The sequence below is a fragment of the Pecten maximus genome, chromosome 8 (genome assembly GCF_902652985.1).
Source record: "Pecten maximus chromosome 8, xPecMax1.1, whole genome shotgun sequence".
In the NCBI taxonomy this organism is placed as follows: domain Eukaryota; kingdom Metazoa; phylum Mollusca; class Bivalvia; order Pectinida; family Pectinidae; genus Pecten; species Pecten maximus.
The window spans coordinates 12,350,483-12,376,615 of record NC_047022.1 but is presented as its reverse complement, the minus strand read 5'-3'; the positions used below and the strand labels follow the sequence as shown (position 1 = coordinate 12,376,615).

General features: G+C 34.0%; 1 protein-coding gene across 9 annotated transcripts in view; it reads right to left on the bottom strand.

Moving 5' to 3' along the window:
- Positions 1-26,133, bottom strand: part of LOC117332479 (anucleate primary sterigmata protein B-like) — a 118,774-nt gene that overhangs the window by 71,268 nt on the left and 21,373 nt on the right. For 6 of the 9 annotated variants that reach the window (XM_033891396.1, XM_033891397.1, XM_033891395.1 and 3 more), the window contains 7 exons: positions 12,492-12,579; positions 11,774-11,925; positions 10,788-10,860; positions 9,958-10,122; positions 7,532-7,627; positions 6,912-6,923; positions 4,461-4,556 (listed from right to left, as the gene is read on the bottom strand). In XM_033891396.1, coding sequence (XP_033747287.1) covers positions 4,461-4,556; positions 6,912-6,923; positions 7,532-7,627; positions 9,958-10,122; positions 10,788-10,860; positions 11,774-11,925; positions 12,492-12,579 — 682 coding nt within the window. Of the gene's footprint in view, positions 1-4,460; positions 4,557-6,911; positions 6,924-7,531; positions 7,628-9,957; positions 10,123-10,787; positions 10,861-11,773; positions 11,926-12,491; positions 12,580-21,331; positions 21,368-26,133 lie in introns of those variants that run through there. The other 3 variants (XM_033891399.1, XM_033891403.1, XM_033891400.1) reach the window with 2 other exon arrangements.

Here is a 26,133-nt window from a genome sequence, read left to right as displayed (position 1 = left end):
CTTTGTAAGCCGTCTTATGTTTGTACTGTTCATTGAATTCATTTCGAAACGGCCAAGTTAAAATAAATATTGTAGAGATAGAAAGTTTTTACTTTAGTTATTGTATATTTCTATATTATTAATCTATTAAATAAAATCTCAAATTTTCGCAATATTATTTCTTGCAATAATATTTGTTCATGCAAATATTCTTTTAATATGCAATTAAGTTTTATTTCAGTAAAAACAAAAAACAAAAAAAAACACACCAAAGTTTTATACTAACAATACATAGTCCCTCCGATTTACACTTCTTGCGAACAATTTTAGATACAAATAATAATGTATATAAAAGGGGGATAACTCGGTGTCATGGTATCCACTGAGACTTGTGACCCAAATTTATCTTGTATAATTATTCTATCATCCATAGAGATATTATTTACTTCCAAAATAGGAGAATGAACAAAGGGCCATAACTCTGTGATGCCTGATAGCGCATGTAAGTATAAGGTAACTTAAGTTTTATAATACTGCTGTAATAGTCTGCCACCCTTTGAGATTTTCACCTCCAGAATTAGGCAAAAGATGGTGGCTATACTTGTAGATATAATATAGATATGGTTTGGACACTTGGATAGATAATGAACAAAGGGCCATAACTCTGTGATGTCTGAACCCCCCAACACAGCCCAACCCAACCCAACCCAACACCAACCCAACCAACTAATAAAATAGGTTTAAATCAATGCTACTGAACACTTGTATAGACAGATATGTTAGTCATCTGTTATTGAACAATTATGAGAAAAACAATATTTTGTACATGAGAAACTACAATTTTATACAGTACATGCATATACTACTTAAGTATACAGATCACAGCAGAATCTCGTCCATGCAATGGTTAATTATGTATGAAGTACAATTGATTTCAGTTCAGAGTTATTTTCATCAGAATTATAATATAGTCTGCAAAAACCTTCATCCGCACAATAATTGTATGATTGTGATGAAATGTTTTAAGAAGTCATACAACTACTCTGACATCATTCCATGGCACATGAATTACAAATGAAAGTTTTTCCAATTGGTGTTATAGCTGTATAACACACATAGCTATCGTTGACTTGATAAAGCTTGTAAGTGTAGTCACAATAAGATTGGCGATATCACAATAGCTGTCACTCGATCAATCAGGGCATCAGGGCCATATTGAAAATCAGATGAAAATATAAATATACAACCTTGTATTAATCAGATTTACTGTAGAATACAAACAAATTAAACTCAAACACAGGTTTGGGCCAGAAATAACCAATATTTAATGATTATGTAATGTTATGTAACAATATACATAATATGAAGCTGTGGACAACATAGTGCACAAATTATGAAATATTGGTCTTCTGCTAAGAGACAATTACAAACTACTCACTAAAAAATATATAAGGGATGGGTAGGATGGGGTTTTCTGCTGCCAGGACAGTCAATATCCGGTCAGAGCTGGCATCTGGACCTTACACTCACATAGTGTTTTTGAGACTGTAACTGAGCAGGTCAGAGCACATGTACTTCACCCCTCTGCTTGGCTGCTATTGGCTGAAAACTGCTGAGCCTATGAGGTGATTGGCTAACCAAACAAATCCTCTTCCTCCAGCAGAGGGGTCCCCAAGGTCCCATTGCCCCCAACTTGACATACCATGCTTGGCTGGGCAAAGCAGGCAGTAGGAAGAGGATGAAAGGTGACCCATGGATGACCTAACAGGTGCATGTACTGTGGCAGCCTGACATGACAAACATTCACCCCATCCTATCTTATTAATATTGTATTAATTACTTAACACCTACATAAAGAAGCATACTGGGTAAGGCTAAAGCTTTATACAAATATACATATCCCCTAATGGCCCCTGCTAAAAATAGAAATAGTGACGTTAACCTTGACCTAAAATCCCTAAAGCTTGAATTTCTTCCAGATATTATGTACTTTTATCATTGTGTGAAGTTTGATCAAATCTCTAAAGGAATGAAGTCGGTAGAGTGCTGACAAACTTTGGCATTCCGTCGTACATATGACAAGACAGACAGAGAGGAAACCTAAAGTCTCGCTGGGTTTCGCTGGTAGAGGGATAACTATTACATATTTTGAATCCTCTATTTGTGGTATAGCAGGACGTAGCCCAAAAGTAAAAAGAGAATGAAACAAAAGCTTTCAATTATTTACAGGACGCCATGATAACAACGATGTAAACATATATACATAAGGTAAAGATGAAGGTTTTTGCAGATTACATACTTAATATATATATAATGGAGTTAAATACTTATGATATAAGTATACTGTCAACATACTTATATGAGTGATATAAAATTTTAACATATCGTGTGGTTACTTTTATTTTTGTTGAAAAAAAATATATTATCGGTAAAAAAAAAATGTATATACACTCAGCTTTTGGAAGAATTCCATCCAATCTATCACTATGTATAATCTTCATCTAAACATTTTATATTTATATAAAACAAAAATACCACAAAATATGCTGCAGATTAATAATTTTAAATTATGACTTTCATTTAAGTAAAATATAAATATGAAATTATTACAATATAATTTCTCAAAAAAGTGGAAAATAATAAAAACATTACTAATGACAAATAAAAAAAAAGTTGTGAGTTTGAATATTAATGATACTAGATAAAAATATGAGCTGGTAAAATCGTATACCACTAAAATAAGTATATGTACAGTATAGGTAAGGTTGACTACAACAGCAGTGAGAGCTAAGCAGAAACCATACAAAAAGTATTTACATATTTACAATCAGCATGCAGATAGAACATACACAGATACAGTAAGTATATCATTCATATCGACAACATAAGTAATTAAACAACAAATACAAAGTCATACACAAGACAATCTTTATCATATATATTTTCAAAATTCAACTGATTAATAACTTAAATTTGATTCAAATTACTTTATGTTTTTTAATAATGGGAACAACCATGTGAAGCATGGAAAGCAGAGAAAACAATTAATTTCAACTGCTTGGACCCATTCTTTACCTTATATACATAAACTATTTTGTAAATATTATGAACTCTTGAAAAAATACCTAAACCAGCACATGATAATGGGAGTTGTCTCCCTTCCCATTTCCCTTGCTTGTTAATTTTATACATGTGTCATTTCTATCTAAAAGATATTATTACATACATAATGTACTACCAACCATTACTTGTCATATTTTAGTAAAATCTGATGACTTTTGGAATAAAAATGACAACAGGAACACGTATACATCGGACAGTAATATCTAACAGAACATTCATTGTAAGCAATGTGACTTGATTAAGTCTTTCTTTTCTGAAAATATTTTCCCTTTTTGATCATATTAAAAACAATACTAAAAATTTCCAATACAGTGTTCAATTTGAATATTAGTACATACGAATATGAAACATTAAAATGTGTTGTTGTTTTTTTTAATTAGAAATGAATTTACTGTAAGTGGTTTGTTAAATACACGAATGATTATTAAATACAAAAATATTACAATCAAAATCTTGCTATGTCCATAACAAGTATTACAAACGTGTCAAATTAGCAAGAGTTTGAGTGTTTTAAGTATTAACACACAGGTGTGAAACATTCATATGGAATGATATCAATCTTCACTCAAGTGTATACTTGAACTTCAGGTGAGCTGGACCATTAATGAGTCATAATATAAGTCAAGCACCTGTGCTTTCACAAATTGACAATTAAATACCAACTTTTATGCCTTTAATATTTTACTTATACGATTTACACAAGAGATTGGTATAGGTTTCTTGGTCCAAATGAATTTGTATTAAGGATATATGCTACCTTTAAATATGACACTTTGTTTTACAAAAGATTTTCACTCTGAAATATGGAAATCTGTAAGATATCTTATGAATGATAAAAATTTATATCTTTGATAAAGTAATGATACATCAGAATATTTATAACAGTCAAATCAAAAACTAAAGGGAGATAACTCAAAGAAAATATAGGAAAACTATTAGGTAGCATATATTCTCAAACATATTTTATGAAACTTTATATCCATAGTTACCTGTTAATAACTGGGAAGATATATTCTTAATTACTTTTAATATTCTAATTGAGTGAGATTTGATATCATGCTTCAGCGAGGATTATGCAGGGTTGATATGATTAGGTTTTTGTGAATGAGGGTGATTTAAATATAAAATAGCTGGAGTGCAGTTATCATATAACTGAATCTAAGAAATAAAATTGGCTTTGTAGAGAAATTTTAATACAGATTAAAATTGAAATATGTAGGCTTATAGACAATTTCTTTGGTATTTTTTAAATATTATCAATTTTTTTTTCGTTTCTGAAAATAATTGAACCACATAAACAAAGCACCCCAGTATTTTACTAAATGTGGTTATACAAAGGGAGATAACTCTTGGCTTACCTGACTGGTATACAAGTGCATCTTTGAATATATTCTCAAAATCTTCAGTTTTTATTGTCTCAGTGTCGCTAGCCTTCAGGTTGTCAAGGTAACCACCTAAAATCAATAAATTCATGATTTTTTTAATCTGTTTTCAATAAAATAATTCAAGATATAAAAATAAAAAGGAGGAGCCTGGTAATTTCTGTCAGTGGAATTTGAGGACTTTTTAGTGTTCCCTCCTTAGAAATGTACATGTACTTCTATATCATTCAAAGTGTTTATTATTTGAGTGGGACCACCCTTTTTGCTACAACAAGTGTCACATCACTACATAAAGTAACTACTGGATATTTAGTGAAATTATCTAGAAAACTATGTGAATAAATCTGTCTTTGCTGTGAGGAACTTTAACGCTGATTTTATGGTCTCTGGCCTCCTATACACCCACAAAACTCCCCTGACATATATATTTGTATGGTCCACTTTAAGCTGAGATTACACGATGCATGTTTTGATGTTTACACCATGTCTTCAGACATTCTAGCATGAACATGAACATTCTAGATATTAAACGAAAATTGCTGCATAGGTGAAACACACTGGAGACTGACAGCATTGATTTTCACAGGTAATTAACTGTAAAATCTTCATATCTCAACGGAAAATCTGATATATAAGTAATGATGAGGGATATAGAGGAGAGCAGAAAAGGTAAGTATATACCTGGGTACTAGGTACAATATAAGGGATGAAAGATGCAATCAGTCACCAGAAATACTCAAACTGAAAATTTAAATTTATCTCTAGTTTTTTTTTTCAAAGTTAGTTCTCAAAACACAACAGGTGGAATGCAGGTAGATTTGATTTTAAATTAAAAACAGTGCTCATCTCAGAAGTGAAAATCCACTCAACTCTGTGTACACAATGGATAATTACACTGAAGAATAAAGCCTATTATTTCTTTTCTCATATAGAAAGTCAGGTGCCGATACACAGTGATATTCAGTAAATAAAAGTTTTTGTTTTTTTAAAAGTTTTCTCATGTTGTAAATTATTCATGTTATATTTGTTTCATAACTATATTTTCTTGATACTTAATATTTAGTTTTGAACAAGTCGAATTGTATATCTATTTGTATATAAACACATTAATTATAAGTAGGAGGTAATAACTGCATCATACTCAGGTGTTACCTAATTAGCTGGGACTTAATCTACTATAGTTTTGACCATTCACAGGGTCTTTCTCAGGATATAAATACCTGTATCAGAGAACAATATATATGGTCTATTGTTGTCAAAGGTTTGGGAATTTCTGGTCATTTTCGTACATTATTAAGTCTGATCTACAACATAACACAACACATACTACTCAAACGATGGACAGTTTATGCTAATAATATGTTTATTGATTTGTTTATGTTTATTGATTTGTTTATGTTTATTGATTTGTTTTTGTTTATTGATTTGTTTTTTAATATATGTATCCAATATTGTCACACATATGAATTAACACACTCACACATACAAAAGCTGTCACACAGGTATTGGTGGTAAAGAAATCACATGAAAGAAAGAGTGCCATTGGAGACATTTTTCAAGTTTAATTCTTTATATAGCTCATACTTTAGCCCACTTTGCATTTATCAAATGTTTTTCCAATCAGAGGTCAAAAAAAGCAATCTATATTTTCAAATGTCATGTTCTTATTGATCATAATAAGATGTTTTTCTGTCAAATTAGCAAATTAGGTGACTGGGTCCTGTGTCTGATGTGAATTTGTGATGTGTGACACTTAGATAGATATTACTGGGCCCTGTGTATGATTAGCATGTGACTGGCCCCTGTGTGTAAGTCTGGACCAGTGCACCCTGGGTAGACTAGAAATATACCTATAAATCAGTGCTCAGGAAAACATTATGCACATAGAAAATCAAAAAGACATCTAGATTTGGTAATCTTTCAATAATGGTCCCATTCTTATACAGTGTGGGTAGTTATTGTAAGGCTACAGAATCAGCCCGACCTGGTCTGATAATGTACAGTTAAAGTGACCAGTAGGACTGTTTTAATCCACTAATAAACACAAAGTCTCTATTATCCTCTGTATAATCCTCATTTAGAATAATTAAGCCATAACTAAATACTGTCAAAAAGTCAGTAAATACCACCACCAGTCATTCTCATAGCCCTTGACCAGTGGTCAATCTCACAGCCATAATGATCGCTCCACACATAGTACCTACAAAAATATACTGACCTTTACAGCTCACTGTTCCAAGAAGTCAGTAGCCCCAACACTATTACCGATTATTTTCATTAAGCCCTTGACCATTGGTCATTCTCATTCAGCCCTTGACCACTGGTCATTCTCACAGCCCATGACCACTGGCCATTCTCACAGCCCTTGACCACTTAATAGGTCAATAAACTTGTGACTACCCATAGTACCAGCACAAATATACTGACCTTTCCGGCTTGCTATTACAATAAAAAAAAAACAGAAATTATATCCAAAGGCCTGTTAATTTTTCAAATGTAATATTTTTAGCATAGATCTTGATGAACCTGCAGATGTAAATGCAGGCTGAGAAAGTGTCATCTGAAAGCAATATGTAATTACTAGGTTCTTCGTTGAATTATGTCCGATATAGTATGTGTACATGATCTGAGAGGCCAGACCTCGAATCAGACAGGATGACAGAACCCTGGGTTTATGACTTACAAAGATATATAGATAAAAGCTGGTAATAATTTCAGCAGCAGGAGCACAATTAGACCTTATTCTACGAATATAGACACTTACTTTCAACGTTTTTGAAATTAATTCATGAAACTGATTTCATTTTAAGATATTTAAGAAGTTGAGTAGCTTTTTGTTTTTTCATCGTTGAAGTCTACTTTAGTTTTACACCAAGATGAATGTTTGAGGTTCCCTTGAATTCTGAATGGGCTTTATGTAAATTGATCTGGCAGTGTTTAGTATTGTTTAATGTCCTATCAACAGCTGAGGTCATTTAAGGACAGTATGTTAATTGATCAATGTCTGGAAAAGTCTATCACCAAACTCTGGATATACCATCACTCACCTTTCTTCTTGCGTAGGATGGCCTTGAACTTTGCGTCAACCTGTTGTGCTGTTACGGAGTCAAGGTCACTTGGTGCTCCTGTCTTTTTACCATCCTCTGTCAAACGTTCACAAGTGGCCATGTTAATTATCTTATCTAATCAGAAACCAGCACACATACAGGTATAGATAAACAGTTATCTAATTAAGTTGTCACATCTTTCACATCCAAAATTTAAACATCTCCTTTCATAGAATTCATAACAAAGGTAAGATGAATCACGTTCAATTGTGAACCTCTACAACATCACCATGTGCAAAAGCAGTAAGTCTGAAAAATTGTCATTTCCTTAAAGTAACAGCATCAACAACTTTGAATTACTCCATTTGACGTTTCAGCTGATATGTTTGATTGTTTAACAGTGTATAAATAATTACTCAGTATCATATATTAAACTTCACGTCTCATCCGGTCTTTGTAATCCCATGAAAAATATTTGTCACTCAAGTTTATCAATAGACAGAAAAAGAAATTTTGTGCCATGTTTTAAAGGTCACACAAGGTAATGCTTCGTCCGCTGTCGGCTCGGCTCGATGATGTCGTTGACACATATCACAAAACTGGATGCAAGAAATCTAGTTTTTATAAATACAGATTAATTGTGTCTCCGGTCGGGTCTCCCAACTCCATTAATAGTTTTGCAAATACATACACGATATACACAAACAAATATTTCCAATTTGTACACAGATCAATAATACATGTATTTATTCCTTCTGTACATCCAAACCTACAGAATAGCATTCACTGTGTATACAGCTAATACTCACAAATCCAATCTGCAGAGATTTTAAATGTAGATTTATACCTGGCTTGGTGAGTAGAACGGTATGTGGTTTGCTTTTAGTCTGTGAAATATCTATTTGTGGAGGAACAAACAGGCAGCAGTACACCACAACAGCTATAAAGTGAGTCGTGGTATATAGATTATATAAGTATAGGGATTAACGATGTAAATCTCTCCCAATACACACATCTGTCAATGGATCCAAGTTTCACCTTTTAATTTCTTACTACACAATATCAACACTGGTAATATCTATCTGTAGGGGTACCTCGTAGAATCCTCCAAAGGCTGTAAGATGTCCTAATCAGATATACAGATATCAAATACTCTTTCCTACCAACAGAATATCAGTGGAGTCAATTTACAGCCCTATACCCAAGATTATATATATTATATGAAAGATATTATATATGACACATTCTTGTGGATGAAGTTGAAGATGTATTAATACCCCAGTAGCAGTCTCAGATTAAGGGTATGTCAACACGGGGAGGGGGGAGGGGGGGAGGGGGAGGGGGAGGGGAGAGGGGGAGGGGGGGGTGTTATCGGTAAGTTATGACAGAAATTACCTATTTGTACATTTGTAGGAAAAAATAATCTTATATTTTACACAGGTATTATTGGGTGGAAAAGTTGGGTGATCGGTGAGTTATGACAGAAATTAACTATTTGTACATTTGTAGGAAAAAATAATTTTATATTTTACACAGGTATTATATTTATTGGGTGGAAAAGTTGGGTGATCGGTGAGTTATGACAGAAATTAACTATTTGTACATTTGTAGGAAAAAATAATTTTATATTTTACCCAGGTATTATTCGGTGGAAAAGTTGGGTTGTACATGGAAGTCTTACAAAACAATTTTAATACAATCTAAATTCAGACATGATACATGCACCCTAGTGAGAGATGTACATGTCTCGCAATTTTTTCCAAAAATTAAACATGTAATTGTATTTCATATTATTTCCACTTTAGGCCTGAAATGAAAATTAAGCTATAACAGGCCACAAACTATCCCCCTACCTAAAGTAAGGAAACATGTATAACATCAAAGGTAAAATACTAGATAAACAGTAAAACACCTGATGATAAGTGTACAGTATTATCTATATAGGACCAGTATACAAGGAGATTGACCAAATATGTCAGATATTTCTAGGTAAATACTGGACTTGTGAAGTGTGTATTTGTACAGGTAAATTAGCTCGGACAGTACTGAAGGTGCCTGATAGTGTACTGTGTCGAATCAGATTAGAAATGAGATCCAAGATATTGGTCAAGTTTGAAAATAAACAGGTTTTGAAACCCAGCATTCATATATTTTCTCTTTGACCTCAATTTTTTTAATAAAAGGTCAAAGTTTTGTATTTTTTTTTTAAACTATTATTACTATTTCTCAAGAATGATAACATATTAAAATAGCCATGGTTGGATGACTAATAAAAATGGACAGATAACAGACTACAGACAAAGGCTGATTTGAACAGTCTGCCATCTGATACATCAGTATAAATTTTCAATAACTAAATATAAAAAAAGTATTTATTTTTTGAGCCAATTGATAATCATTTCATGTTATGAAATATTCATTTTTACCATCGCTGTAGTGATCAGTGGTTCCAGCTCCGACATCACTGTAAATCTCAGCTGTTCCGTTGATGCGAGGAAGGTCTCCGCCCTCAGATAGATTATCGTGGATGCTGGCTGTCCCAAGGCCTGTGTCTGTCCCATCCTTACTCGACACACTTTTGTGAGACCCACCTAAAATATAATATACCCATCTCATCTGTATATATGTATTCACTTTGGCACACACAAATTTTAAATCAAAATTTTAATTCAAATATATAGATCTGTGCAATAATGAATTGGTGCTATTACAGTACTTGCTGTAGAAAATAGCATAAAGAAACTGTAGCATTGTTTGTTTTTTGTTTAACTTTCTATTAACAGCCAAGGGCCATTTAAGGACGTGCCAGGTTTTGGAGGTGGAGGAAAGCCGGAGTACCCGGAGAAAAACCACCGGCCTACGGTCAGTACCTGGCAACTGCCCCACGTAGGTTTCGAACTCGCAACCCAGAGGTGGAGGGCTAGTGTTAAAGTGTCGGGACACCTTAACCACTCGGCCACCGCGGCCCCTAAAAAAAGAAACTGTAGCACAATCATAATTAAGGGGAAGGGTTTTAGTGCAAAAAATGCTAAAATAAGGTTACCACTAAAGGAAACCTGTCCCTCCCCCCACCACACCACGGTTTTAACGGTACGGGGAGTAATAAGATTACTGCTAAAATAAAATTACCACTGAAATATATATATTAACAGTAGATTGTTTAACCCATAGATATTCAGTTTAAACAGATTTCTCTGTATGATTTACTGATTTATCATTATACAAGTACATTAATAAGTATTGAGTTCATACTGACCAGAACGAGAACCGTCAGAACTTTTTGACCGTGACCCTGGCTTGCATAACACTGTGCTTCCTGTGGCTGAACTCTACAATACAAGAACATGATAGATTATGTAAATTTATTGTTATCAATTTTAGAAAACACAAAGCAAAGATATATCTCAGAAAGTAATGATCACAAATATATATATTAGCTGAACTTCTCAAGCAGGGATAATTGGGTTGGGGTGAGGGGTGGGGGGTGGGGGAATCTCTGATGTCAAACAAATGATTGATGAAGAATGCTCCGTCAGGATAAGATCCAGCCTCTGTCACAAAGTATCTGCTCAGCATCCCTATATACATCAGCCAAATAGGCCTATGTTTGGTTGATATAACACTTGTAATTTCTTCAATACTAAACTTAAACCATAATTATTCATACCTGGCTCTGTCGATACTAGTAGCTTAAACATATGAAATGAGCTATAAACATGTACTATTTTTTTTATTATATGCAGAACAAGGATGGATAGTATTGCAACAGCAATACAAAGTCCCCTGCCTGACCTAGGAGTGCACCTATTTGTTTCCCATTTTTTTAACTACATGTTATACTGATCATGTGTACCAAGTTTCGTTAAAATCGGAGTAGTACTTTAGGAGGAGTTGTCCGGACAAGCCTCAACCAATGAGAAGCCGGCGGCCATTTTGAAAAATGGTTTTTCGAAAAAAAAAGAGTGGGATGCACAACTACATGTTATACTGATCATGTATACCAAGTTTCGTTAAAATCGGAGTAGGACTTTAGAAGGAGTTGTCCAGACAACTGTTGCGTAACAGACAGACAGATGGACGGACGGACGGACGGACGGAGGGTAAACCTAAAGTCCCCCCGTTTTTCAAACGGCAGGGGACTAATAAATCCTTATACCAAACTCAAATAAACTTTTATTTACGTTAAAGACACAAATATTTTCTATGTTTATATATTTACTTTATATAAAAGAGAATTCTTACCGACTGTGATCTACCAAGAGAAGACAACTCTGCATCAATCTTGTCCAGAATGACGTTGACTGGGTCAAACTTTCTGCCATTGAGTGATTTGGCCATGATGATTGCTTTCCGTTTCTCTTTGTTTAAGTCATCATTCTCAGCCTCCGAAATCCCTACAGTTATCAGAATAAATCTCATTTATATAGACTACTCTAACATATTAAAATTCTGTAACATCTGATCCGAATAAGTGACTACATATACTACCTCTAAAGATATACAATATACGATATATGACACAATTTTTGAAGTCATTTTTAAAAATACGATATAATATAAATTTATACATAATAAAATTATATCAAATGAATTATCATTTTCTGATTATTAACAATATCATTAAAGCTACTTGTAACTGATTTCTTGTTAATATATAATATGTGCTTTAACATACACATTATCAGTTCAGAGATACATAAATTACTGTATAGGTACAATCTTTAGCAGTAGTCCTAGTGTTTTTTAATCTGAAGGTTATCCTTTAAAATATAATTGTGCTAATTGCATTTCCTTAATACTTATTGTTTTCTACCAACTCATCATTGTCCTACTGTGTGTTAAGTCAGTTATGCTCTAAAATTTGAGTGCCCTAAAATAAGTCTATTTAAAGTAACTACAAGTGTATATGATACATTTTCACAATATCAGCTCAGTGATATCACAAAACAGAATTGAGTACCTGTAGCTGACCCTGACTTGACCCCATCCTCATCACTCCAGTCAGCATCATTACCATTAGGAATCAAATGAGTCCTCACCATTCCATTCTGTAACACAAAGACAAGGTAACATAACTAAACAGGTAAAACAAAGGTAAAACATAACTAAACAGGTAAAACACAGGTAAAACACAGGTAAAACACCATTCAACATGTAAAACAAAGGTAAAACATAACTAAACAGGTAAAACACAGGTAAAACATAACTAAACAGGTAAAACAAAGGTAAAACATCATTCAACAGGTAAAACACAGGTAAAACATCATTCAACAGGTAAAACACAGGTAAAACATCATTCAACAGGTAAAACACAGGTAAAATATCATTCAACAGGTAAAACACAGGTAAAACATCATTCAACAGGTAAATGAAACTCACAAGGTAAAACATTGCTCGACAGTTAAAACACAGATAGAACATAACTCAACAGGTAAAATATAACTCAACAGGTAAACTATAACTCAATAGGTAAAACATAACTCAACAGGTAAAATATAACTCAATAGGTAAAACATTACTTCACAAATAAAATTAACTCATTAGGTAAAGATAACAGTTAACCACAAGTAAAATATTGATACTTATAGGTACATGCACATAATAGATGAAGCAGAGCTATAAGGTAAAACACAGCTGTTTTTTGTATCTGAATAATACTTAGAGCTATAAGGTAAAACACAGCTGTTTTTTGTATCTGAATAATACTGCATACCATATGTAAATCTACATAAATAGGTCCATGCTCTGTCAAGTTCAGTGGAAATTAAATCCAAGTACAAAATAGCAGATTTTCACAGTAAACATGAACCGTCCGTACAAATAATCTAATAAATTACATACTTCCACTGTTATAACTAGCAAAATTACACAGCTATACATGTACTTGTGTTTATTAATATTCCAGTTTTTCTAGTCTGAACAAGTTTAAACTTCACAGCACTTTTATGCCAAAACTATGTTAAGCTTAACAATATTTGACATCTAATTTGGATTTTTTTTCAAAATTGCTAAACATTTAATGTGGCGATATTTCCAATTTAAATTGGGAGGCTTTTAAATAGCAGAAAAGATTTGAATGTTTTTATCAGTTATCTTAACACATGAATTATCATTAATTATAATTGTATGTTTACGTTTGGCAAAGTTAACCAAACAGAGCTTATAAGGACCAAGTGAAATGTGAGATGTACACAAACACTAATTAAACCCGAGACATTTATACCCTACACAAGATCCTTGGAAATAAATCAAGTGTCTGTAATTATCCTTCGGTCTCAAAAAAGTTCTACTGAATTTTACATCAAAGAATGATTTTAAATACACTCCCCATATTTTCCTACCATTTAACGACTTGAGTAGAAACTATGAAGATGGTTTGATCTCTCAGGCAATCTTTAAAGGGACTCTAGTGTAGCATTCAGCATTAATATCCATTTATATAAAATATAGGTCAATTTTAAATTTCTTTTCCAGAACTTTTAAAACTGATAAATAATGTGACAATTCCAGGATTGACAGAGATTTCCATTAATTAAAACACAAAAACAGTGACATCTTTACAACCAATATCAATAGTATTGATATAAATATTAATCTAATGTACATGTTATATTGTTGATACAGGTTAAAAAAAGCTTGCTAGGCATTTTTACCTTTAATGCCCACAAGTCAATCCCATAGAAAGCAGATTATAGATTGAGGAAATTTTTTTCAGAGCGAATTTAAGCATTTGTATTGAAGCCCATTTTTCTGGGCTTTTCAGTATTTATACAATATTGATAAGGTCAAAATTCTAATATCGCCTGATAAATCACATGTTTAATGTCGCATTATTAAATATAAGGGTATAGTGTATTAAAATAAATCTGGTATCAAATGGTGTTTGTGAATTCTGGTAGATAAGATGTGATATGACTGAAGCCAACATTGGCTGTCCCTAGACCTAGATTTTTAAAACGTTGTCAGTTTTACTAATTGAAAATTGATTTTTCTTTTCAAAATGTCTAAAAATCAAAAAATCAAATCTACCTCTTATTCACAACAGACAGTCTGATTCCACTTGAAAGAAGTCTACGTGATTTTTTTTTCTTCACTTTTTTAAACATTCCAATGGAAATCTTTTAAATTAAAGTGTTATAGAGCTATTCAGTGGTTTCACCTGAATGTAGATACTAGTGTAGTGGATACCTGGGGAACATTCCAACAGATCATTCATTCTTTATCAGACAAGATTTAACACTTTGAATGTGTTGATCACTGACACACTATACTATCTCACCACAGGGATATACATCTGTAAACATCTCTAAGTAAGGTGTATCGTGTATATTGGACTTCAGTTCATTAAAGAAATTTGGCAAGACTTCCATTGCAACCAAGCCAGCCCAATCTTTTTTTTTTTTTCGAAGATTTTATCCTGTTATGTGAAAAGACAGCACTACTTTTAACCCAGGCACTGCATTTTCACACATTTTCACACACGTCACAAACACAGCACTGAAATAACATGCATTTTTATTCCAATGATGCACTGGTTAGGTACAAGCCATTCCCTGCATGATCAGATGCGAAAAGGTGCTGGGATTACCTGCCCGACCATTTGGGTTTTCTTGGGATTAGTTTTCTAATCTTACTAAGACTCTTTGTGCATGTGCTGCCCTCCAGGCCAACAAGATATTTATTAAGTTGATATAACTTTTTAACAGTTGTTGTATAATAGATAAATCAATGTTGGTGCTTTTATAGTCAAACATACCTGTACAAAAGGACAGAGAATAGTGATGGGGCCGCGTGTAGACTTAACCACAAAATCTGATTTCTAAAACGACTCTATCTATAGCTATATTGTAAGACAACAGCAGGTAAATGCAAAATCCTGCATTCTAGTGTATTTCACGATAGATTCATATCATGTGCCCCCCCCCCCCCCCCCCTTTAAATCCGCCAGTGATAGTTTCTCTTGTTTCATCAGTAGGGGACTAATAAGCCCATTCCTCGTAATAAGCCCAGGGGCTAACAGACAGAGGGATGACATAAGATCACTTGTCCTTCTGAGAGGTGAATTTAAAAACAAACAAATGATATTTCATTGCCCTGGAATATCAGTCCACCTCTACTAAATCAGAAGTCTATGTTTTGGTTCTCTGAAAGGCTTTTTACAGAACAGCTCTACATAACATTTTATAAATATTTTATAAGAATAAACAAATACAAACATGCTTATGTCAACACCGATCTATAGATATCAGCCATGGTTGGGTAATAATGTCTACAACAGACTCACTGTCTTCCAGACCGAAAGGCGACCCTATAGTAAATCTACGACCCTATAGTAAATCTACGGTCACTAGCTCTCTAACAGGGAGCCGACAGCTTTCACACGTCCATGTTTTAGGTTTTTCACTGGTTTTGACGCCAAGTTGACAAAGGTTAAATGGCCACTCAATGTAAATACACCCTTTTTTACCCAGCAAAGTGACATGACAATCGGGACGTAATCCTCTGACAAATTGACCGAGCTTGTTGTCTGCTGCTTCAGTAGTTTCTCACAAAAGACATTATATTGACCTGCGGGAGGTCTGATTACCGATGTACAGATCTATAAATGTGTGATAGGATATTGTTAAGATTTCCATTTCATGGTCAAATCACACATTCTGTTATTAATACACAGAACTGGAATCCTCCCGTCAACCTCGCTGACTTAAATAAGTCTGAAAAATTATAAAATGCTTTCCATTGAAAGTGTTAAGAGGTGAAGGCTCTCATTTATATATGTGAAACCTTTCGTGAATAGATATATCTGACATCTGACATTTGTGATATTCAACAGAGTAACTGGTATTAGGTTAAGAACAGTTTCTTTTTCATCAGAGCGTACTATTTCTCCAATTTCACTTCCATTATAACACACAACATTCTATCTATACTACAAAGATTCAAGTCTGTTCTCCACCAATACCACAGCCTCCCAAAACACATGAACTTTACCACATGTATGTATCTCCAGCCGAAAATGACCACAGCTGTTGATAGGACATTTAACAATAGATATAAAAAACAAATGAATAAAGATAATTGGTAATTGGGAGATACCTGTAAAAATTGCCTGTGTACAGTGTATTTCACTTGGAACACCAACAACGGCAACAGATACTGTAAATGTACATATTTTAGTGGTAATCTTATTTTAGCAGTTTTTGCTGTGGAAGCATTACGCTAAATTATGATTGTACTGATTGCAATTTCTGAACGTTGTTTTCTACAGCAAGCTTACTGTGGATGTGCCAATTTATCACTGCGCTAATCAGTTTAAATTCAGTTTAATTTCATTTACGCTTTTTGAGTGCACCAAAATATACAGCCAGTCAGGTCAGACAGAAAAAACGTAATGGCAGTGTCGGCCTTCCACAGGTACAGTACATAAACAGCCATCTAATGGGTCAGGAGTATGTCAATATAATAACATATTACTTGAAGTTAGAGGGAATGTCACTTTATTAATTTAAACTCAGAAGTAATTTTTTTTTCTTTTTTTAACATTAATCTGTTTCAGAACAAACAATCCATGCTTTTATAAAAGTAAATAGACTATTACCATAAACTATTGCTATTTAGCAGAAATTTCCAACAAATGCTGTTTATTTTCCTGTAATAAGCCCACTCTAACATTAATATAAGATTGAGTCAGATTTTCCTGAAATTAGCCTACCCCATGACATTAATATAAGATTGAGTCAGATTTCCTGTAATATTGTAATCCTACCCCATGACATTAATATAAGATTGAGCCAGATTTTCCTGTAATAAGCCTACCCTATGACATTAATATAAGATTGAGTCAGATTTTCCTGTAATAAGCCTACCCCATGACATTAATATAAGACTGAGTCAGATTTTCCTGTAATAAGCCTACCCTATGACATTAATATAAGATTGAGTCAGATTTTCCTGTAATAAGCCTACCCCATGACATTAATATAAGATTGAGCCAGATTTTCCTGTAATAAGCCTACCCTATGACATTAATATAAGATTGAGCCAGATTTTCCTGAAATTAGCCCACCCTATGACATTAATATAAGATTGAGTCAGATTTTCCTGTAATAAGCCTACCCCATGACATTAATATAAGATTGAGCCAGATTTTCCTGAAATTAGCCCACCCTATGACATTAATATAAGATTGAGCCAGATTTTCCTGTAATAAGCCTACCCCATGACACTAAATCAGATTGAGTCAGATTTTCCTGTAATAAGCCCACCCCATGACATTAATATAAGATTGAGCCAGATTTTCCTGAAATTAGCCCACCCTATGACATTAATATAAGATTGAGCCAGATTTTCCTGTAATAAGCCTATATACCCCATGACACTAAATCAGATTGAGTCAGATTTTCCTGTAATAAGCCCACCCCATGACATTAATATAAGATTGAGCCAGATTTTCCTGTAATAAGCCCACCCCATGACATTAATATAAGATTGAGCCAGATTTTCCTGTAATAAGCCTACCCCATGACATTAATATAAGATTGAGCCAGATTTTCCTGTAATAAGCCCACCCCATGACATTAATATAAGATTGAGCCAGATTTTCCTGTAATAAGCCTACCCCATGACATTAATATAAGATTGAGCCAGATTTTCCTGTAATAAGCCTACCCCATGACATTAATATAAGATTGAGTCAGATTTCCTGTAATATTGTAATCCTACCACATGACACTAAATCAGATTGAGTCAGATTTTCCTGTAATAAGCCCATCCCCTGACATTACATAAGATTGTGTCAGAGGTTAGGTTTGTCCTGCCTGGGCTTATTGCAGGACAAATAAGGTAACAGATCACCAAAGGTAGAGCAATGTTATTGTATCTTACACTGTGTATTAGACAGGACAGTTCTGTCTAATACACAGACAGTGATAAAGTTTCTTTTAAGTTAATATTTACTGTTCTGTTTTCAATCTCTTACATTCCTTCACTATAGATGAATGGAACTGGCTTGATTATTTATCTTGTTGAGTGACAGGGTAAGTTAGGGTCACCCCTTAAGGCTACATCAGATGTATTCTGTTTGAACACAACATTTTACTTATGTTTGAACGGTTATGTGATCTTTATACTATCAGGGCTAATGCTTCCTCCAAAGATCTTAACTATATAAGAATTAAGGGTATATGCCCCCTTTACTCATTTTTCCTCTATAACAGATAAGGGTATATTCTGCATTTGTACCTCTATTTATTTTCAAATTTGAGTTAAGGGTATATGCCATCTTTTACTCATCCTCTATTTTTATAAGAATTAATGGTATATGCCCCCTTTACTCATTTTTGCTCTGTAACAGATAAGAGTATATTCTACCTCTATTTATTTTCAAATTTGAGTTAAGGGTATATGCCATCTTTTACTCATCCTCTATTTTTATAAGAATTAAGGGAAAATGCCACCTTTACTAGTCTACTATCAATAAGTATTAAGGTATATTTATGCCACTTCTACACATCTGATGCCCCTATTCAACTTTATATTTGAGGTAAATATCAACATTACACATCCTCGCTTTTATAAGACTTAAGGGTTTATGCTACCTTTCTTATGTCACCAGTTTAGTAACTTAAGTCCAGTTTAATAAAAAAAAAACATACTGTATTGATATCTTAAAGCAGTATACTTCAGTGATATCTTAGAGCAAACCTGCATTGATATTTTACAACAATGCTTCATTGACATCTAAGAGCAATAAACTGCATGAGTAATCAAAACTGTATTGATATCTTAGAGCATGTCATACTGATTTACAGAAGTAATCAAGCATTGCTATTAATTAAGCAGCAATACTGCACTGATATACAGGAGCAGTGCTGCTTATATATTGAAGCAATGCTGCAATGATATCTAGGAGCAACCTGTTGAAGTAATGTTGTATGAGCTGCAATGCCGCATCGATTATAGTGCAATATGCTACAATGTTTGAAGAAATACACATACTGTATTGACAAGTAATATTGTAATATCAGAAATAACAGCATTCACTTCAGAGCTTTTGTAGATAAGATAATTGTAGGAATATAGTGTGGCCCTCCCGAATAACAAATCAGCAAATATAACCTAACACCGACAGATATATATATAACTGGAATCTAAGTCTTCTCCGACAAACATGTCCAAGTATCTACCCCCTGTGTAGAATAAGTGACAGGATATATAACAAATGACACAGAATCCATGTGTTTGATGGGGATCAGTGTAATACAAATCACTACTGATCCTAGTTAATCATGGAAGCTCAATGTAGATCCATATCTCCGTGATACCGAAGTCTAGAGAAATTACTGACAAAGTATATATCTCTTCTACAGACACCAATGTTTACAGATTTATCAGACAGACACCAAAGTTTATAGATTTGTCAGACAGACACCAAAGTTTATAGATTTATCAGACAGACACCAAAGTTTATAGATTTATCAGACAGACACCAAAGTTTACAGATTTATCAGACAGACACCAAAGTTTATAGATTTATCAGACAGACACCAAAGTTTACAGATTTATCAGACAGACACCAAAGTTTATAGATTTATCAGACAGACACCAAAGTTTATAGATTTATCAGACAGACACCAAAGTTTACAGATTTATCAGACAGACACCAAAGTTTACAGATTTATCAGACAGACACCAAAGTTTATAGATTTATCAGACAGACACCAAAGTTTACAGATTTGTCGGACAGACACCAAAGTTTATAGGTTTATCAGAGAGACACCAAAGTTTATAGGTTTATCAGACAGACACCAAAGTTTACAGATTTGTCGGACAAACACCAAAGTTTATACAGATTTATCAGACAGACACCAAAGTTTACAGATTGATCAGACAGACACCAAAGTTTACAGATTTATCAGACAGACACCAAAGTTTACAGATTTATCAGACAGACATCAAAGTTTATAGATTTATCAGACAGACATCAAAGTTTACCGATTTGTCAGACAGACACCAAAGTTTATAAATTTATCAGACAGACATCAAAGTTTACAGATTTATCAGACAGACATCAAAGTTTACAGATTTATCAGACAGACACCAAAGTTTATAGATTTATCAGACAAACACCAAAGTTTATAGATTTATCAGACAGACACCAAAGTTTATAGATTTGTCAGACAGACACCAAAGTTTATAGATTGATCAGACAGACACCAAAGTTTATAGATTTGTCAGACAGACACCAAAGTTTATAGATTGATCAGACAGACACCAAAGTTTATAGATTTATCAGACAGACACCAAAGTTTACAGATTTATCAGACAGACACCAAAGTTTATAAATTTATCAGACAGACATCAAAGTTTACAGATTTATCAGACAGACATCAAAGTTTACAGATTTATCAGACAGACATCAAAGTTTACAGATTTATCAAACAGACACCAAAGTTTACAGATTTGTCGGACATACACCAAAGTTTACAAGATTTGTCGGACAAACACCAAAGTTTACAGGGATCCTAGATAAACAGGTCCACATCCCTGTTAAGTTTATGAACGATGACAAGACGTCTGACCTCAGTATCACTTTAACAGACAGATATCAAAGTACATCTCTACAAAGTCAGTGTACTACTACAGCATGACTATCTGTAGCTACTATAATCATGGTAGAAAGTCCTGAAAAACTGTTATAAAGAGAAGAATTTGACAACTTTTCTGTGTATTTCTATACCCCTGATCGAACTGTAATTCATATGGATAAGCATTTAACAAGGATTTTATCTCTATAATTACCTGAAATAGGTTGTAGGCCATAATCCCTGGAGCTGCCTCATTGTATCATTGTCTGACAAAAACAAAATTTCCTTGAGATTCTCGAAAATGATTGGTATATAACGCCTTAAATTGGTTTTACCAAATGAAATTAGCCTTTGAATAATAATTAAATGTCTTCTGAACAGAGTATTTAAGAAAATCTAAATTAACAATGAAGTTTTTTTTAATCTGATTTAATTCCAACTTACCAGTTACGGGTTGCAGCTCCTTACTTATAACACTACGCGGTTTTACTACAACTGACCGATCACGGTAGTCGGCTACTTCACCATATAAAACTGACCAACCGATCCACGCAGTATAAAACTTATAAAAGATCTGAGGAATGAAGTAGAATTAAATCACATGGAGAGGTAGACCCAGTCTCTCAGGAACATACCAATTTATTTATGACCCCCACCCCCCAATAATTTAGTATTTTACACTATTAAATGCTTGAAAAGAGCCAAAATGGATTTTACGGGGCCCTTAAGAGGCAATTACATGGGTTTGTTAAACATTGGAGGCATTAGATTGTCTGCTATAAATATACTCACGTAGGTATTTCACCTCAATTTTTCTTTGGTTGCAATAACATTAAATGTGATATAAAAATGGGAAAATGGATTTTATTACTGCTCAATGACAGACACTGCCTTAAGGATTGGACTGGGCTCTGAAATTAATTTCTAAATTGTCAATTACAGGAAATAAGGCTTGTTTACCATTAATCTAATTAAATAACTATAATATGATGTGTCTGGTGTCTGGTTATGTTGTACTGCTTAACAGGAAATAATCGCAGTGCTTATGCATGGTTGCGCAACAGTCGCTATGGAACCACAAATTACATAAAAGGTGATTTTGCAAGCCTTAGAAATTGACATTTAACCAACAATCATTTTGACTAAATACTTCACAACAGATTGGCTAGATTGAAAATATGATTTCAAAACTAAAAACAAACCATTACCAAAGGAACTACCGTATATGACCTAATAAGGGCACCTGCCCTAATAAGGGCGCCCCTACCTTTTTTCCCCAAGAAAAAAATCTATCTTTGTCTGAGTGTCAGAATGGTGTTCAAAACTAATAGCCCATGTTTTGCTACTTTATGTGTTCCATTTTCTTCACCCAATTAAGTCACTGGAACAGAAGTTTTTGCCACTTTTTGTCTATTCAGTGATACAGATGTCAGTAGAAAAAAAAACTAATGTTAAACATACATACAAATTACTTATCAATAACTACCATATTTATTTGAAGATCAAGTAAAAGACTTAATGCATGTTGTTAACTAAATGGTGTTAAGAACAGCTAGAAAGCTAGTAAAAGACATTGTAAATAAATTATTAGGGAAATCACTAGTGTGTCTATAAATAGAACACAAAAGAGTTCCATTTGAACATAAATGGTGGAACACACGTGCTCTGGTCTAAAGAATATCTGGAATTGGTTTACAAGTTTACAGGAATATTCAAGTGATGTTTAAGCTTAATATATTATAATGAATAGACATCTCTTCATCTGGAATATTTTTATGACTGAATATTTTACCGTTTCCACAGCCTTGCCAGGGTATTCTGCTATAAGGTATAGTCTGTTTCATAAAACTTAAGAATAACGAATCTTAATAAGAGCGCCCCCACTGTCAATTACCGTCGCCCTGCACTCTTATTAGGTCATATACGGTATGTGAATACCTACTAAAAGCCTCCCACTAGTGATTTCTCTATCCAGGACCCCGTTTATAATCTTCAAAGTCTCGAGCTCTATGATTTTTTTTTTTTTGTGTGTGATGTCATTGGTGATCAGAATTGATTAGCACTTGGAAATGTAGTAACTAGATTTTTTTCATTTCATCAAGAAAATGTTCTTACAAAAACCACACAGCAAAATAATAATTATCTTCAATCATAACCTTAAACTTGTGTAACAGGAAATATTGAATAGTGAATCTCTACCGGGGCCACTCTGCTACTCTACTGACTGAGGTGGCTTTTGCATGGTTTGACGCTCCATACCCTTGTTTCTCAGGAGGCTGAGAAACAGGCCAGTCAGTGCTGTTGTGTTTGTGTCCTTGGGCAAGACATTTTACCCTTATTGCTCTGGATGGCATTTGACGGGCCTCCCATATGTTGTTCAGTGAGGTAGTCACCAACTACTACAAGGAGACCTCAAAATGACCGTAGCTGTTCATGGGGTGATAAAACTAGCATTGAACAAACAAAACAAACTACTGACTGAGCTTCATGGAAATCTTTTCCCTTGTGCGAAGCTAGAAGGTGACTGTATCATTTTATACACTATTTACAATTAAAACCACACTTAACAAAACCTGGTATATTGTGTAAAGTTACCGGGTATTTTTTGCCAACCAAAGTTTTATAGAATGATCTGAGAGTGATAGCTCATAACCTTGCTGGTTATACTTATTACTTATACAATTTCTTCAATTCTTGATATGTTTGAATCTTGTGTCTGTTCATAAAAAGATTTTTTATTATCAAAACGAGATAATTAGAGACCTATAAGAGCTTTTTTTTCCCTTCTCAATCGTAAGCTGTATTGAGAAATGACTGATAGCAGTTTACCCACTCATCAATACAATATAACAGAAATATCTGAATACGATTCCTAGCCGTGCACTGAATTCATAGGGAAACCTACTCGATGATTAGATCGCTTGACATTGTATTAGAACTGACAGAAATAAACTTCACATTGGTCAAAGATATCAAATGACAGGTGTTGTAAATACCTGTGTCAGGCTATCTGTGTACCTGGATTTGGCAGAGCGTCAGGTATGTCGTTATATAGGTATAAACACCAGACCGTATGTGTATCATAACTTTATGTATCAGTCTGCTAAATAAACTTTGAAATGTAATATGGATAAAAAACGGAACCTTTCAATGTAAGCCACCAATGAAATCCTGGCCCCCACTTTCATCAACGCTCCTGATTAACATTAGGAAATTCCTTAACTAAACATTTTTTCATAGGAAAGAATTTCAGGATTTAAGGGAAAATCATACTTAAGGAACCGTCCTTAAATTATGTAATGGTTTCCTAAGGAAAATTCAAAGTTTACCCCCTCCCTTGAAGTTTAGGAATATTGATGAAACCAGGCCTGGTTGTAGAGACAGTTGGCCACCAGTTTTTGTAAAGAATTGCCCAGCTAAATTCTAACATTAAATTATTTCCCCCTAGTTTGGAACATAATAAGACATACCTTAGTGACCAAAATCATAAAGCACAACTTTATTTATGATATTTTTTTTTATTCCAGAGTCAGGGGGCCAGTCTACTAGTTGTATTTCAGTATCAATTACCATAAAACTTCTACATGAATATGTAAAGAAATAGACATTGTGAGAGAGGGAGAGGATTTAATGGAAAACCTTAATTTTTCAAATTTTATGTATTTTATTGCCCCAACAAATCGTTCATTTCTATACAATTACATCGTGCATTTCAATAGTTGCTAAGGTTGGGAGGCATCCGGGGTTAAACTTCTCAAATATTTTGGTCTGATTACCTCCAATAGAAAGGCCCACATTCAATAGACTGGTACACATTATGCTTATAGAGTTTGTGTTGTGATGTTATAACATTTGAATACTGTAAACGTGGAAATTTACGCGAGGGGGAAATTTACACTAATCACTAAGTCCTTTTGATCGCCAAAATTTCCCCCACGCGTGTTATTTTGATATCAATTTGCATAATCTCGAACTACAAACGCATGTGGATCAATCGCGAAAATTACCCCAACGCGTATAGTTTACATATCGAAATCGCGAAATTAATCCCCCCGCGAAAATAACCACATTTACAGTATGCCGGGTAAGTCTACTATGAGTAAAAGAGAAACCGCTACTATTTCATACAAAAGTTAAAATGACTGATAACAGTTAAGCCATGTGTTTGTGTGAGTATCAGGGTTGAACGAGTACCAACAGTTCTTGAGGGTGGGAAAACTTACAAACCCTGCTGATGTAATTTGAGGGTGGGAAAACTTACAAACACTGCTGATGTAATTTGAGGGTGGGAAAACTTACAAACACTGCTGATGTAATTTGAGGGTGGGAAAACTTACAAACACTGCTGATGTAATTTGAGGGTGGGAAAACTTACAAACACTGCTGATGTAATTTGAGGGTGGGAAAACTTACAAACACTGCTGATGTAATTTTTCAAGTGTATTAGGGAATGGGGATAAGAAGTTGAACTGCGAGCAAAGTTATATCAATTCTTAGGATTGTGTTTCGGGTGGGGATGAGGGGTTGAACTGTCTATTACACTAATTTTTCAGGCAGTGTGTTTTGGGAGGGATGAGGGGTTGAACTCTCAATCACATAGAGTAATTTTTCCAGCAGGATTGTGTTTGGGGTGGGGATGAGGACTTGAACTCTCAATTGAACTGAATAATTTTTCTGCCAGAAGTGTTTTCGGGGTTGGATGAGGAGTTGAACTCTAATTTTTCCGCCAGAATTGCATTTTGGGTGGGATGAGGGGTTGAACTCACGATTATACAGTATTTTTACCAGCACTCACCATGGAGTGTGTTTGAGGTAGGGATGAAGGGTTGAGTTTTGATTAGACAAAGTTTTATTTAACAGGAGTGTGTTTGGGGTGGGGATGGGAAGAAGGTGGGAATGAGGTTGAGGGACTGAAAGTTACACTCCCAATTGAACCTAATAGTCGTAATTTTTTGGAGGGTATGAGTGAAACGAGGACTGAGTTATGTTTAAAACTATCACCCAAATTGCTGCAGA